The sequence below is a fragment of the Sander vitreus genome, chromosome 1, assembly GCF_031162955.1.
Source record: "Sander vitreus isolate 19-12246 chromosome 1, sanVit1, whole genome shotgun sequence".
Taxonomy (NCBI): domain Eukaryota; kingdom Metazoa; phylum Chordata; class Actinopteri; order Perciformes; family Percidae; genus Sander; species Sander vitreus.
This window is the reverse complement of record NC_135855.1, coordinates 11,161,267-11,178,055: the sequence shown is the minus strand read 5'-3', so window position 1 is coordinate 11,178,055 and position 16,789 is coordinate 11,161,267. Positions and strand designations below refer to the sequence as shown.

Genomic DNA, 16,789 nt, shown 5'->3' with positions numbered 1-16,789 from the left:
TCTGGTGGATTGCTTTATTTTTTTATAGAGCAGTCTTTATCTTCAAGATTGTGAAAATTGCACCTCACAAATATAATAAGGTAACATTCAAAGCTCATGAGTATGTGGGTGTATTTCTTAACCAGCTCATGTTGAGTTGTTTGAAGTGGAGGTGGCCCAAATACAGAACAATAACATGCACGCATACGAGATCCAAGTAGAGCCAGGAAAACAGGTCTTACATGATATTAACACAGATAGCAGGTACAGAATTATCACCGCAAATGTTGTGTTATTACTATCTGCTCCATCTCCACCATTTCCACTGAGAGATTTCACAGTGAATCACCTTCTCATGATATATTAAAAAAAAAAAAAAAATCTACTGCATGTTTTTCTCTATCCAGTCTCGGAAGTTGGCTATTCGTGTCTGAACTGTGTAAGTCAGTTGGTAGCAGTTCTCTTCCATATAGCTGAAGCTCTCTAAACCAAGAAGCTGCCAGCCTGTGCTGGAGGCTTCCTGAGTCTCCTCGCGACCCAATAAGGCACCACTTGTGGAAACAAACACAGCTGGCATGGTTGTGATCCCTGGAATCACATTAGGACAAGGGCTTTGAGGACTGGACGGCTTCCTAATGACACACAGTGTATTGTCACTAATCACTGTGGTATGCGCTCCTCCTTGGGCAAATTCTCTTTCGCACTGAACGACATCACCCAACTCAACAAGTCTCGTCTGGCTCGGGGGAGTGTAGCGGCTCAGGTGCCTGTGATCGTTTGGTAAAATCCACCTTGCAGTGTAAGCCTCCTGTGCGGTCACCTCTCCACCTTGCACTTTGGGTAGACACACTGGCAACACATGCTTATTGATCTTGACCTTGTCTTTTAGCTTGAGCACAGCCACATTGGAGTCGGGGGCGGAGTAAAAATCTGGATGGACTAAAATGTCTGAAACCTGTTGGGGCAGACAGAGAGAGAGAGTCTGTGAAAATGGATGAAAATAAGAAGCTAGAATACCTAAGAAAGCCTGATGTCAATAAAAAAAGTGCCAACATTTGTTGTTTTTGGAAGATTAGATAATACGCGTCAAGATGCGCAAAGATTTCAAATCCAAATCAAATATTGTTGTATCCCGGTAAAACTTTAAGTGCACATCGAAATGCCCAAGGATTTCTTCCTGTTCCATTTACAAACAATAACCTATCCAGAAGATTGTATTTATTTAAGGAATATTCCTTGCTTAAAGTGCCCATAATATGAAAAACTATTTTGTGTCTCTGGTGCTTCCACACGCATACAAACTTGGAAAAAAAAAACATCCATGCTGTTTTGAGTGAGATACGGGTTTCTGAATGTACCCTGCAGGGCTTTCTACGTCACTAGCCGAAACGAGGGGGCTAGCGCTAGCATGCTAGCGGTTAGCCCCTTCGTTCTCAATGGCAAAACACTGCTACAACACACACGTGTTCACCATAATCTACAAAAGAACTACTTACAGGTCCCTGTTCTGCAGGTATTCCACGCAAAGTTGGAAGTGCGCCCTCGTTTAGAAGAAGTCTCCCGGCTAATCCTGCCTTGTACTGACTGAAGTTAGAGAAACAGCTAGCTAGCTGATGTGTTCCTTACCTAGCTACTGCACATGCGCAATTCACAACAAAGATGGTACAGAAGTGAGATGTCTTACTCTGTAGCTAAAACCGAGACCTGAACACACAGGGTGAAAAGAGGAGCTGCAGCAATGTGCATTACAACAAAAATATGGTGTTTTTTGAAAATTAAACCATGTAAACCTATTCTGGTACAACCTCAAAATACATTTATGAACCTGAAAATGAGCATAATATGGGCACTTTAATACTGTATCACTGCATCTGCTGTTTGGTAGATTTTGCAGTCATGGGAAACTTTTGTGCACTGTATAACCTTAAAATAAAAATACCATAATAAACATTGGTTTTGGTAATCGCAAGGTCAAAAATGGGACAACTGTGGTTGAAAAGTGTTTTAGACATCTATACTTCAGCCAATGTTTACCAACATTTAAATTATTAATTCAACTGGCAGTTAGGACCTTACACATTCTATGAAAAAAATATAAGAAATGCCTTAGCCTTTAAACTAATTTAGCCCAGTTTTCTACCCACTCATCTAATAAAAGCAAAAAATATAAAATGTGTGATGGATTTTCACTTTTCTGACTAGTAGACGACTACATTGTACCCTGTGGTGGTGCAGCCTTTTCAGCCGGTTCTTAGATGTCTGGTACTGCATGCCTATGACAACCTTCACATGTGCTGGGTGAAGGGTCTGCTGCTTGTCCTTGTCTACCACACACTGAGCTGCCACCAGGACGCCACGCTGGGTGAGCAGAGCCCCGCTGCAGGCAAGGTACCAGAATGTGGATTCCTCTGAGGCCCCCTGCTGGATAGACATGGTTACTCCACGGGGCCTGTGTGTGCTGGCAGCATGATCAGGAGGTGACCGGATATAGACGGCTGCATGCCAAGGCCACAGTGTGTCTGTGAGGTTGTGTCGACTGGAAGTGTCCAATTTGCCACAAACTGTTGGAAGGTAACAGTCAGAGAGGAAAAAGAGTGTATCAAAATTTTTATTTCATAACAAACTGCTAGAAAAAAGATCTGCACAATATTGGTTAAAACCTTTCATATAAATTCAAGATATATTACTCAGGTAAGGGTAAACATATTTCTTCTGCATTTTCCTTTACATGGAAAACATTCTGAAGTATTAAAGGTCCTGCATTTTGGGAAATAAGCTTATTAGTTGTCTTGCCAAGAGTAAGATGAGTAGATTAGGCCTACCTTTGGACAGTGGCTTACTAAGGCTATAGCTGTTTCCCCGTTTCCAGTCTTCATGCTAAGCTAAGATAGCTGGTTGCTGATAGCTTCTTATTTAACATGCAGACATGAGAGTGGTATCAATCTTTTCATTGAGATTGGCTAAGAACTGCAACTGAATTAAGATATTTTGGTCAATCTACAATTTCCAAGATCAAGAATGAACATTCACACTCAAGAGTCTTGAAATCACCAATTTAATATTAAGGCCCTGACACACCAAGCCAAACGGCCGCCGACTACCACTCGTCGCCTTTGTCTGTGCCAAAAATTAGCACTGGAACACAGACTCATGGATGTATTAAGAGAACGGCACAGACTACAGCCAACTACCAAGTACCATATACGTTTTGTGCATGCGTGCAATGAAATAACTCCCCATACCAGCAGGCGGCGGTAATCTATTCATCATTCAACAACACAAGGGAAACCGGATACCTTTGCTATGATATACCCACAACAAAACAGAGTTTGCTCTAGCCAGCAGCGGCAGAACCAAACAGAGCCTACGACCCCTCTGCTTCACTCCCCGCCGGGAAGACAGCGATACCGGGAGATGGCTAACTGGACTGTGCCTCTCTCGGGCTGTCATCCATTCTCTTGGCAAAAAAGTCTCCCTACAGTGGGAGCGGAGCGGAGAGACCGAATGACCCGCTACTGGCTTGATAGCTAACGTTAGCTTGCTAATTTCCTCCACCCAACATGCCTTCATTATACACTGGTTACCGTAAAATAAGCCAAACAAACATGTCACTCATCTGGCGATAGTAATGTGCTTTCCTTAGATTTGACAAGAGCGTGTGAATTAAACATTAAGTTCTTACATTTCACTAATTGTAAGCTAGCTTGCTTGCTATGAGGCTAATTGTTTAGTGGTGCAGAGGGCGCAGAGAGAGGTCTATTACGGTCTTTATATTAAATATCATGCTGTAGGATATTAGTTTATTAAACGTTAGTTTATTTTGTAATGTGTTTTGTAATATGTATGTAGAGATCCTTTAAAAGACATGTTATGTTGAAATAAATATGCCTAAGCAAGTACTTATTTATATCTCGTTGTATGCTACGTTTGCCATCTTATGGACATGTGCAAAATAAGTTATTCCAATAGTTCGAACCTGTGTGTTTTTAGAAGGAACATTCAAACGTAATCTTTGACCCGTTTTGACAGCTCTTATGTATATTGGATTGATCAGATGAGATGAAAAATAAAAGCAGCCTTATGTGCGCCTGTCACAGGCATTTGTTTGTTTTCCTCACCATTGTTTCCAAGCTAAACAGCTAATCAGATGAATTGGAATTGAAGTCGGCATCGGTTGCCGATGCTGACAACCGCTGGCGGCCCCAAAAACAGGCCGAAGAAGGCCGACGGTGCGGGACACACCTCACAGACTAGGCCAACGGTTGGTGGTTGAGACTGTGTGTTTCAGGGCCTTTAGTTAACCTATAGAGCAATCTCTCTCTAAAATTTGCTAACATTTGCTAACATTAGGTATTGGCCAAACCAGACCAAGTGCGGCTGTTTATATATATTATTTACCTTTTTTTTAAGTAGAACATAAGTATCTGTTGGTTTTTGTCTTTAAGAAACTCAAGTTTCACTTCATAAGCTGGGTCTATGCTGTTGCTGCTGCTCTAACCTGGTGAGCAGGAAACATGGCTTCCACTCCACCTGCCAGACTTCAGACATCTGCGTTGGAAGCTTCCTGTGTGGCGGTAGAGCGGGGAAGCACACTTGTACTCAATGCTTGTGTGGACTGGGTGGAGGCCACGAGGAAGCTCCACAAAGGCGGTGTTGTCTTTTTTTGACTGTTTATCCAATATGAATGGAATAAAACCAGCTGACAACAAATCTTCCATGTTGTACCTGGAGAGATGTGGAAAAGAAAAAATGAATAGCACTTTTAAAACATTAGCAATGCATACATAAAGCAACACTATGTAACTTTTTCCTCTTCGGTCCCCCTACAGGTTGTCTCATTGGAACTACAGCAGCGCGTGCTGTAGTTCCAATGAGACAACCTGTAGGGGGACCGAAGAGGGAAAAATTAAGTAGTGTTGCTTTAAAGGCAAGGTCCACTTACTGGAATTTCATCAGAGCTTTCAACCACATTTTGTCACCTTCATAAGCGGAGGGAGCAAACTCCATTTCCAATTTCCTGTAAGTGGATCTTGTGCTATTTATTTTTTTTGTTCAATAATGAACCCGCAAGTTGTACTTAGAGGTGCCTGATTTTATTTTAGAGAACAATACAAACTCATCACAGGAAATTGTGGGCTTGTCACCTGTTCAGTTTAATGCTTATAAATTGCTTCAACATCGACCTGTATTGCACAGTTAAACTTGATGGTGCTAGATGGAAAATTAAGGGATCAGAACACAAACTAAAATGCTGCTTGCATGACAAGTCTACACATGGTAGCTTTCATGCAAATACACACACACCACAGTATCTTAGTGGCTACCTTGATATCTGATGGGGCTTCAGAACACTTTGTCGGACAAGTCCAGAAACGCTGGGCTCTCGACATGCTGTGTGGGCAAATCAAGCAGGTGACTACTTAGTGCACAATAATCACTTCCGGAGCCTCCATTGCGTACACAATTCGACTTCAGTAACATAAATAATTGTGAGCAGAAGGTTAAGTTATTCTGAGTAAATAGGAAAATTTACATGCATAAAATATCTGGGACAAATGTATTCATTATAAAGAAAAAAATCAAAAACATTACTGCTTCATCTTTACAAACAAATGGCCATGTTAACTTTACATTAATCATGGTGCTCTTATTGATAAATTGTTACTTTTTGTGAGGATATGTAAATTGGGCTGTGGGATAAACAAATAGTAAATTGTACCGTCCTCACATAGTAACGTCCTCATATAGTAACGTCCTCACATAGTAACGATGTGGGAAATAGCCCACTTTGTGTGTGTAACCGTGTGTTCGCAACGCAAATGTATTTTTGAAAACAGCTACCTCTCACACACTGGGGCGGCCTGCTACTCCAGGATCCATTAGAGAGGCAGGTACTCTGATGGTTTCCAGTCAGAATGAAGGAATTTTTACAGAAAAACTCAATGGCCTTTGCACCCCCAGTTGTGTCAGGAGCAGGTCTGTGGTAGCCATTGAGCAATTTGGGTGGAGGGGAACACCGGGCTCTGCTTGTTTGACCTGTATGAGTATGTTTTTGAAAGAGAAAAGAAACAAACTCCCACAAGACATGCAGTATGTGGGTTTTATACTGTACAAATATTATAAATAAAGACCAGAAGCTAGTAAGGTAGGAAAAATACCTTTAATACATGTGGGAACTGTGCCACTCCACATGCTATTAGGCAGGCAAATCCTCTGCTGGGAGCCGTTCAGTGTAAAAGGTGGATGGCACTGGTAGTTTGCAGCTACAAGCTCCTGCTTTGGTCCATATACAGGCAGAAAATATCCATTCACCGGTTGTTCTGGAGGTGCACACACTGGATTCTTGATGGCTGAAATTGTGGAGACATTTTACTGGTGATAAATGAAAGACAAACCTCCACTGCAATGCAAAACTTAATATAGATAGAGAAAAAAAAAGAAAAGTCATAGTTTAGCATTTTGAAAAGTCATAGTATGTTGAATAAAGTAATGGAAAAGTCATAGTATGTTGAATAAAGTAATGGAAAAGTCATAGTATAGTTTATCAAAAAAAGTGATAAAAAAGTCAAAGTATAGTTTGTCGAAAAAAGTGATAAAAAGGCGAGGTTGTCGGGTTTTTAACAGTTCCTACTGTAATTCTAAGCCGAAAAAGTGTGCCTGTCAGTTGGGTACACAGCTCCGTGTGAGCGCGGGCTTTTATGACTGTCAGTATAGCTAGCATCTAATGTTAGCTACTCCGCTGTGTAACATTGTTGAATGCTGCGGTCTCAGCCTGGCAACCAACGTGGAACTTCGAGTCTGGGGAGGAGGGGGCGGGGGAGACGACTCTCTTCAGTGTTTTGAATTTGTACTGCAGTAACTATTTTAAACACTAGCTGTCAGTATTACATATTGGACCTTTCATATCCTCGAGGTGAAAGACTGGATAAACGGGATCCAAGTTAGATGCATAATTTGCTTCAAAGAGGGCAAATGGAGAGGGACGAGTATGATTAATCTGTGTCGCTGACTGTCTGTCTCACATCGCTGCTGCTCACACAGCATAGGAAAGAAAAAGCCCCTGGAGCAAATATGGTGTATGCAATGGAAGAGAGGTGCTGCACGAATGGAGGGAGAGCAGAGTATCACACCTTGAGCTTTTAAAAGGGAGTATTTAGTTTTTAGGCAGTTGCATTAGATTGCATTTTACAGGTGAGTGTTTCTGTTATAGTGTCTTATGTAAATAGCATTCACATTAGTAACAATAATTGTACCTGCCTGAACTTTCCTGAAAAGTAAGAACAAAGCCATCAAAGTTGCTGTAGCCATCTGAGGTGAACAGGATGTGCAAGAGGTTCCCAGAGCTTTTTATTGGAGAGGGCAGCTGATCCCCACAAAACCGGCCAATCACAGGGGAGCTCAGGTCGCTGCCGTCACGCACCTCAACATAGTCAGAACGACAGTTATGGTCAGACTCCAGACTCAGCAGTGAAAACCTGCGTCATAAACAAACAGAAATTATCTTTCAAATACTGTTCAATCCAATTCAAAAGACCTAGCATCAGTCTTCTATTATGTGGGCTCATGCATGGCTATCTACCCACTCTGCTTTTACCATCAGCTGAGTTGTGCCGATGGTGGTTCTATGACTGGACGACTTTTTGCGTATTTAACAGTTTGTATGGAATTTTCCTATGAGATGCAACAGTTTAATTTTGGCTCCACGCACCAGAACTATTTCTTGAAAAGCCTAGATTTAATGGTGCAAACCCTTTTACAACTGTTTGCTTCAACTTCAGCTGACAGAGTGATAATGTCCTGAGCTGAAGTAGTATCCAGCGCACATAATTAAAACCTGTTGGCCTGTTTCAAAAAAGCAGGATTGTGTAGTTAACTGCACTGGATAAAACCTGTCACACATCTTCTTATGTCAGGTTATCCTCATCATACTAATCCAGCTAAATCCTTTAGCTGTTTTTGTGAGACACTGTGTATAACATAAATCATGTGCCATGGAGACTTTTTTTTTTTTACTGCACCCAGACATACAGTAACACCAGATGAAAGAAGTAGCATTATAAACTTTTGTAAATATTGCCCTGACTTTAGCCCAATACAAATCCTACCTGTAAACTATTCTCAATTCTCAGTTCATTACTCCTTGCACAGAAAGTAAAATCGCTTTTCTCACTATTTATCGCCTGAAGTCCCTTTAATAACAATATGACTTGTGGTCCCATCACAAATAAAGACCATTTTCTTCTGTTTCAGACATTGATTGTCCCATGCACGTTTTTTTCTTTTTTCAAGCGTTGAAAATAGTGACCCACCTCAGCTCAATGGTGCTGTCCCTCTCCACTTGCACTGTCCATTCACACCGGGCGTTTATTGGGTAACTCTCCATGGCTATGACACCCTGGGCCCGCTGAATGACGCCTCCACATACTACCCACAAGAGAACTGCAATCACTTTCACTTAGTGCATTCACATTCTCATCAAATGTGTGTAGATCACAGTAGCACTGAACATTTGTACGGATCAGTAACGTGACATGCTGTGTAGGAGGGCAGATCACTTCCAAAAAATGTATGAGATGACGGGTTCCAACCAGCCACTTCAAAAACCATGATTGTAAACATCATGCTGGTAGTCATGCTGGCATGTGTGTACCGTACATCAGAGGAATAAAAAAAACAAAACAAGATGTTTAAAACTTTACAAATTGATTGCTGCCATTCCTCTCTGGACCAGCTGAGGAAATTGAAATTAGCGTTTGAGTTGGCATATAATGTTGTAATATTTTAACGTTCACAAACATTTTTGTACACACCCCACAGCAAAGCATTATTGAAATCATGCAGCATATTTCATTGGAATGCTTTGCCACTTGGCCCTATACAGACTCTAAACAGGTTATGTAGGACAACAGAAGTTGCACAATGGCTCCATGCCTTCCTTTGTGCATGTCAAACTTAAAGTACATGACAGAATGGCATCCAAGTGGCAATTTCCCCAGGGCCATGAAAAAATAGCAATGGAAAATTATCATGAGAGAATATGGGATTGGCAAGCATGTTACTTTTCTCTATTAATAGCAGCATGTTGCTGTGGGATGTACCAGTGCACATTTGGATTTTTTGGGTATGGTAGCTGCTGTAGCACAATGCTGATAATTATGATTTCAATTTTTAGCAATATTTCAGTATTTTAGTGAACGTAAACTACAACTAACTAACAGCTGACTATTTCTATCCAGGCTAAAACCAAACAAAAAAGCGTTGCTGCCACCAAGTGTCCTTATGGCGTATTACAAATTTGGGTACAGTAATCTGAAAACCACAGAGTTGATTATGATTACAGGCTGAAAATATTGTGTTCCATCAATTAATTGTGTATTTCCGTATAGTCGTAGACTCTGCCAATTCTGTGGCAGAGTAAGCCCTTACATCAATACTGCGTTACAACAATCCAACTCACTTCTACAGTCCCCTCCACTCCAGCCTCGGCGACACTCTGTACAATACTTTCCATTGACAAAGAAGTCGTCATTGGCTTTCCATGTTCCATTGTGGCAGGTTTTACAGTTCTCAAACAGACTGCAGCCTTGCAAGGACAGAAGCAGAAAGCAGTTAGAACTAACATTAAAGCAATCATCCCAAACACTGTAAAGTCAACATGCAACTTTTAGTCACAGCTGAATAAAACCATAATGTTTCAAACACCCAGGGTCTGGTAGTTTTTTTCCTAGGAAATATTATCTAATATGCAGGAAGTTAAGTAGTTTATGTCGAGTAGCGATGGCAGAACAAGAGACAAAATAAGGACCTCGCAGATTATTACAGATAAAAGAATATCTATAAGCGACGATGACAGTATACCTGGGTGAATGATACAGGGGTCACACTGATCCAGAACATTGCGGCAGCAGGGGACAGTGTAGCCGACCCTCGACCCTTTTGAGGGACACCGACACTGGATCAGGTGGTACTCACAACATGGACGGCACATGACGCTCCACTCAGAGCTTGGGCAGTTGTCCCCTGTTACCAAAACAAAGGACAGTGGCATCAAACTTGATATGCCCCTACTGAAAACTAAGACCTTAGAACCTTTTATGGTTCTAAGAAAGTAGACACGATAATGTGAAAGATTACAGCATTTCTACAAATGTAGTGAACAAAGCAGAGGTACAAACATGTCCCTTTAGAGTATGTTTCTATTATGTCATCTTGTACAAATTGTCATCATCCCAGGTCTTCTACCCCTCAATAGTTATGGATTTGCTGTGCTAAATAAAATGTAAAAGCCTCCCAGATATTGAACCCTCACTAATGTGTCCAATATCTATATTAATTGGCAGGGGCTGTATACGAAGCTAAACCAGGATAAATTATGTGTCATTATTTCACTGAGGCACAGAGAGTCTGTAACATGAACTGAGACAAGTCTTAGCGGCAGAAGTGACTCATCGTCATAAAATAACTCCACAGTTAGTCAGCAATTAAGTCAATAGGTTTATTTCTTGTTACATGTAAAGATCTTTTTCACAAAGAAAGCCATGTGATATAAAGACTCTCCGATATGTATGTACTGTAAGCAACAACATTCAGTAAAAACGACAAGAAATGCCTTTTACTCACCATGTGGCCAAGCTGTTACACTAAAAAAGAGATTTAGGAGGAGGTAGTAGAGTTTGGGGTCCAGAATAGTTGACTTGGGCACTTTCCTTCTGGGGAAAGTGAGCATGTTGGCTGCCAATCTCACAGCAATAAACTTCCAAAGACGTCCTAAGAAAGTAGCACTAGCTTAGTATTATTTATTTGCTTTGAAATTGTTCAGCTCAAGTCAGTGCTAGGTCTCCAAATAATTCCTGTTTATCTGCTCTCGATGGGAGTCCGGGTTGGAATGAGTGCTGCGTGCTGAATAGTAAAAGTAAAATACTTGTTGGCAAAGGAAGTGGAAAGTGCATTTGAGAGGAATAAAAATATGCTAATGAGGAAAACAGTAAAGGGTGATGAAGGAAGTCCAGAGGGAAAAAAGAATCCATCTGTCAGTTTACTGAGAGAGGTTTCAAGGAAAGAACAGACGTGAATCCTTCTTCAGCAGCAAGTTAAAAACATTCTTTTTCAAGCCTATCTGCAGGTGTATCATGCCAAATGTGTTTACTGATGCTTCATCATACACCAGCTGTCATGCAGGACATGACAGGACAGGACAATTTCACAACTTCTTAGAAGACAGATAACAGATGTCCTCTCTATGAAATGACATGTTTATGATGTCAGGCTGCACAGATTTGCCAGGAGCAATGAGGCTGACAGGATCGTCACAACCAGTTGCATGCCCAAGGTTGCTTTTTCATTACCTAAGCTGTTCCCTACTGTAAGAGTTTCCATATGTTTCCATATCTGTTCTCATTTTCTAGATTACAGTAGGTTGTAAGCAAATGTGAGTCTGATCCGTTTAAATGACTTCAACTGTTGTTTGCTGTTTATAAAGGCTGTTGTTACGTTTTGTGATATTTGATGAAATCATTATCTGGTATTTTATTCTGATATTATTAAAGACGAGTGTGGATTTTAAAATGGAAATTTGTCAGATATGTTTGCTAATTACTGTAAAAATGTGTATATAGTCTGGTCATATCATTGTACAATACATACATATTAATAGTGATGGTAAACTTTCATATATCATATATAACCTTGACATTACATAATCTCGCTATGTTGTTAAAGCTGATATATCAGCAAGGCATTGCCTCTTTACACATCTAGCAGACATGAGACAACAAAAAGTAGAATATTAATATAGAAAAATGTGGTCATTAGCTTGCTAGATGTTTGCGGTTTCTATACAAGCTTTCTTCATCTGGGACCTGTATGCTGTTTTATGGTTTGCAGCAGGTGTGAAAATATGTCATGATTGACTGAGTGTGAGCAAACACGCAGGAGGGATGGGGGGGAGAATACAGTATATGAAAATTGCAGATTTGTCAAATAAATTGAATCTCTAATTAGTGTCAAAGGTGCTCGAAGAATTAAGTACAGACTTACAGTAGATAGTATCCACAAGTCAACATGAATAATTCCCTCCCTGTACATACAGTATGTGGCTGACAAACTAAAAAACTAAAGAAAAAGAGTACATGGTCAAGCAAAAAAACATTGTGGATACCCAACTTTGGCCCTCGATATTTTGTTGCATAACGAACATGTTTCAGGTCCAAAACCTCTAGTCTATGTCCACAACGTTCCACTTCCAGGATTGCTCCGGTGCTGCAGGAAATTCCGCCGGATGCATGTCTTCTCGCCGATGTTTCCTTCCGCCTGCTTTGTGTTTTTAATCTCCAGTCGATTTCTGAGGACTATGGTTAACTGCTCCTCAGAGCTCTGCGTGGTAAATTGAGACAGCTAGCTAGATTGTCTGTCCAATCTGAGTTTTTTCTCGCACGACTAAAACAACTTTTGAACATACAACGTTCTACCAAAACAAGTTCCTTCCCGAGGCTATTTTGCAGCGGCTCCATGCGGAGCTTAGCACCGCCCATGATGACTGTGATTGGTTTAAAGAAATGCCAGAGCACGTTTTTTTCTCCCATCCCACAATGCTGTGTGGACTAGCCAGACCCTCCTCCGCAGCGCTGTGGAGGTAGGTCTGGCAATGCGAGACTAATAAACCTCCAACAACTCCTAATCTAAAGAACTGATGGACATAACTTAGCAGCTAAAGAGACAAGACATTTTTCTCAGGAGTTGGTGGAGACTAAAGCAGAGCTAGAAAGAGAGTGAGTATTGTACTTAGAGTCGTCTTGTGGCCAGAAACACGACTCTAAATAAATGCTAATGTTGTTCCATATAAGCAACTGTTTGCTGACGCGTTTGCCATATCATCTTTATGAGGTGATATTGTATCAGGGTAGTGTTTTCTTGTTTTGCTGCCCTCAAGTGGCCAAAAAATAATCAGTGGATGCAGGTTTAAGATGCCATTAGAAACATAAAGGGCCCTATTTTAACGTTCTAAGCACACCGCGTGTAGCGCATGGGACATTCGTTTAGGGCGTGTCCAAATCCACTTTTGCTAGTTGACGGTGGAAAAAAGGGTCCGGGCGCATGGTTCAAAAGAGGTGTACTTAGTGTCTTCATTAATTCATAGGTGTGTTTTGGGCGTAACATGCAATAAACCAGTCAGAGTGTCATCTCCCATTCCCTTTAAAAGCCAGGCCCGTTTGGACCTTGGCCCATTGCTATTATGATGGCAGATTTGCACCTTATTATTTTTATTTGTAATATTTTGCTTGTTTGTGTGCTGCTGGCTCACCCTGTTTGTTTAACAAGCATAGTGTGTGTGCACTCTGCATAAGCCTAGGTGTATTTTACTAATGCGGTGTTAAAATAACAATGAAATGCTGCGCTGTTGACTTTAGACCAGGTTTTTGTTGGTCAATGGCGCGAGCACTTCCCACTGCCTCAAGATAGCAATACGTCAAGAATTTACCTGAACACACCTCCCTGTAAGACCAGCGCGCCCATGGGCGCAAAGATGGGCTAAGGTGCATTTCATATTTAAACGACGCGGGCGCTGGACGGTCTTAAAATAGCAAAGACACTTGTGTCGGGCTTTGATGCCAGATAGGGCCCAAAGTATGCCACTATAATTGCATTTGCATCGAGAATGTGTTTCTACACACAGCAAGAAGATACTGCAGTCATGATTTTTAACTAAAAATATCCCAGTAGTAATAAACTCTTGCATCAACAAACACATTTCGACCATCACTTTGAGCTGACAGATACAGTATAAAGAAACATAAGTGACTACTAACTATACGTGCAGCCTTTGAACTGTCAATCACTACTGAAGATTTTGCCTCGTCCTGTCATGTTGAACCTGACCAGACCAGACATGAGAGAGAAAGATGCCGGGTGGAGGATTATGTGTTCCATATTATGACAAGTTATAAAACTTTCATTGGTGTCACAAGGCCACATTCACTGTTGAAATGAGTTCTTGACATCAGAGACCAGTGTTTTTTGGTACATGTAATTGCCCATGGTGCTCTGTCAGCTATTTTTAGCAACCCCTGTTGCTCAGAGAAATATTCCATTTGGAGCCCAGAGACTTTCATCCAACCCGGCTCCAACATCCACTAACCCTCCTTACCTCCATTAAATAACTAAAGAATACGTTTTGTAATAAAACTATTTTTAATCATTGGAATATATGATTCCATTTTAACGTTTGTCATTTTTTATCATGCTGCTTTTATACAGTAATTATCTATTAATGTTTATTTTGATAGTGTCCCAGTAAAAGGAACACACATACAGTATGTCATACAAACTCGTTGGATTTTATTCTCGAACAATTAAAAGGGAAAATTATGTTTCTTGTTTTCTTAATTATCCCATTGACTTGCTGGAGGATGTTGCTGCGTGATTCAAACACTAGTATTAGTAGTTTGCTGGTAGATAGCACAAGTTACAGCCATCCTCAACAATGTACTAGTTTTGTTCCTCGTGCTAGTGGTGACCTAAAAATGGGATGATTTACATAGAGTAACTTAGAAGTATGTCTATTTATTTTGTTAATACATTATGTATTTATTTCAGCAGGCCTAAGGCTATTTACCTTCCTTAGTGCTCTGAATAATGGAGGTCATAAACACATTAACAATGCTCTCATTTAGGAGTCATTACTTTATTCTTCCGCCTTCATATCAAACATCAACTTCAGGAGGTGTGAAAATATTCACATATGCTCACTTATCAGAGACATTGTATGGTCAGCTGTTCCATGCGCCAAGCATTGGTCGCCTGAATAACTGTGTGTGTGGAGATGCTTCGTGATTTTGCGCTTGAAGCAGGCTTACTTAACACAGTATTGCCCTATCAACATGACATGACATGAGCGTCAATAGGCTCGTTTGAGATGAGTCAGGTCAGCGCAGAGTCGATCACCGCCGATCGCCGCCCAATGCATGCCGGTTACATTTGTGTCCGACTTGATCCCGACTTGCTCTGACGTCACGCACACGTGGGCAACAATAACCTCACGAGATCAAGGTCGGCCGCAGTTCTGAGACGCAGGCAGCGCAGTTGCTTTTCACCGACTGCAAGACCCAGGCGGACCCAGGGCATGCTGGGAAACGCCAGCCTCTCAGCTGATCTAACAGCTGATTGGTTCAGAATTGACTCAACATGATGACGTTTTATATAAACTTTATTATTGATTTAGAATTGGAGGGATTTTAATTGCCATTTGTCCGATTTAAAGGCTTATTCTGTACAGAACACGTGTTGTGTCGTGTTGATAGTTATGTTTAGAAGTCAGAGAGACCAAATCCGTTCAGATTACAGATCATCTACAGTGCGTTGTTTATTAACATCAGCAACAGATCACGTGTAGAGCATTTTGACAGCTACTCTGTCATAATTAAAACTGGAGACTGTGTACAAGCTGACATATGGGTATTTTATTAAATCGGAATCGGACCACATTGTTTCTGTGACTTCCTGTTCAGCCTGAAGGCTGCTGGAATCGGCTAGAAACTGTCCAACCTGACTGCGGATTTTTGTCACCGCCCCCTGCTGCTGCCGCCTGCTCTCTTCCACTTTACAGGCGAGGCGCAGTTCATCTTGAACGAGCCTATTGTCTAGTTTCAACTCCCAGAATGCCAAAAATAACAACCACCAGCTTCATTGACTTCTCACAAACCCTCACATATAAGTATAAGACAGATAATGGTGTCAACACTCAGACTTTGCTACATTTGTTATCATGAGATTACATTTGAAGATATAATACAGTCTCTAAATTTTAAACTGCATTCAGAGAATGTAGATTGACACAAAATATGTGCAGTATATAAACCATCCATATTGTATTTAACAGGAATGCCAACCTATCACACTTATAAATACAAATAACCCCCTACGTCATTGTTTAACAGTGAAACCGTAATGTTCCCTTTTAATAAGAAAGCTTGGAAACAGTTCAACTGTACACCATCTTTAATGTTTTCTGTTATAAAAGCACCCTGGCTGTGTTTTTGTTCAATTCAAATCTTACAGCAATCCAAGGACATTTAGAAAAGCTAGTTTTGAAGAAACACAATGGCATTTTCAGGCTGGTAAAGAGGTACCTGGTATGAACTGCCAAATGTTAAGAGTGAATGACGAGAGCAAACAAAGGCTTCTCACTTGTGGTGCGATTGTACATTGCTGACATGTAAATATACTGACACATGTACATATACAAACAACACGTGAGACGTGAGAGACCTATTAGTAGATATTCCATAGGGCTCTTCTTTAATTTGTTTCACTTTTGTTTTGAAACGCAAATATATTTTCATAGACCTTATGCCATTGCCTGGGTTTACAATTTAAAATATGACCAGCTCAGAAACATATTGCGCTGTAGCAAACGATGTACAAGTCTATGACTGCAAAAATGCTTAAGGAGTTCTTTCTTTGGAGATAAAAAGGCCTATCGTATGTCAGCCCCACTGACACAAGGTTTCTGATTACCTACAGTAGGTTAGGTTACCTAAGTTACCTAACTACAGGATATTACAGATCCTTCTGCCTTGGCTTTGTTCATATTTGAGAAAGCAGACATGTTCTCAGCCAGGGACTACCTTAAAAACCTTAACAAGATAGTGACATACACTTGTATGTTTCACACCCCCGCTAATACACTTTTCATATTGATATAATTAAATACATAACTAAAACGTAATGTGTAAAAAAAAAAATACCCTCAATCGGAGTAAATATACCCTCCATATCAGGGGTTTTTCCTGGCTCAGAATGGACCTTTGGGGGG

General features: G+C 40.8%; 1 protein-coding gene across 1 annotated transcript; it reads right to left on the bottom strand.

The window, feature by feature from the left end:
* pamr1a (peptidase domain containing associated with muscle regeneration 1a) lies at positions 1–10,977 on the bottom strand. Its single transcript, XM_078263811.1, has 11 exons — positions 10,600–10,977; positions 9,838–9,999; positions 9,437–9,562; positions 8,289–8,403; positions 7,237–7,454; positions 6,138–6,329; positions 5,821–6,015; positions 5,304–5,370; positions 4,478–4,704; positions 2,200–2,540; positions 1–934 (listed from the first exon to the last, which is right to left on the bottom strand). Exons 1-11 carry the CDS (start codon positions 10,703–10,705, stop codon positions 362–364), a joined length of 2,322 nt encoding a protein of 773 aa, XP_078119937.1. The 5' UTR covers positions 10,706–10,977; the 3' UTR covers positions 1–361.
* Between the last annotated feature and the right edge of the window lie 5,812 nt (positions 10,978–16,789).

What these genes read in the sequence shown, in the direction of transcription:
- pamr1a (XM_078263811.1), bottom strand. Translation starts at nt 10,705, where the DNA reads ATGCTCACTTTCCCCAGAAGGAAAGTGCCCAAGTCAACTATTCTGGAC. An exon ending in CCATGTTTCCTGCTCACCAG is followed by an intron (nt 2,541 to 4,477) that starts GTTAGAGCAGCA and finishes ACCTTCCAACAG; the next exon opens with TTTGTGGCAAATTGGACACT. An exon ending in AAAGGCTGCACCACCACAGG is followed by an intron (nt 935 to 2,199) that starts GTACAATGTAGT and finishes CTGCCCCAACAG; the next exon opens with GTTTCAGACATTTTAGTCCA.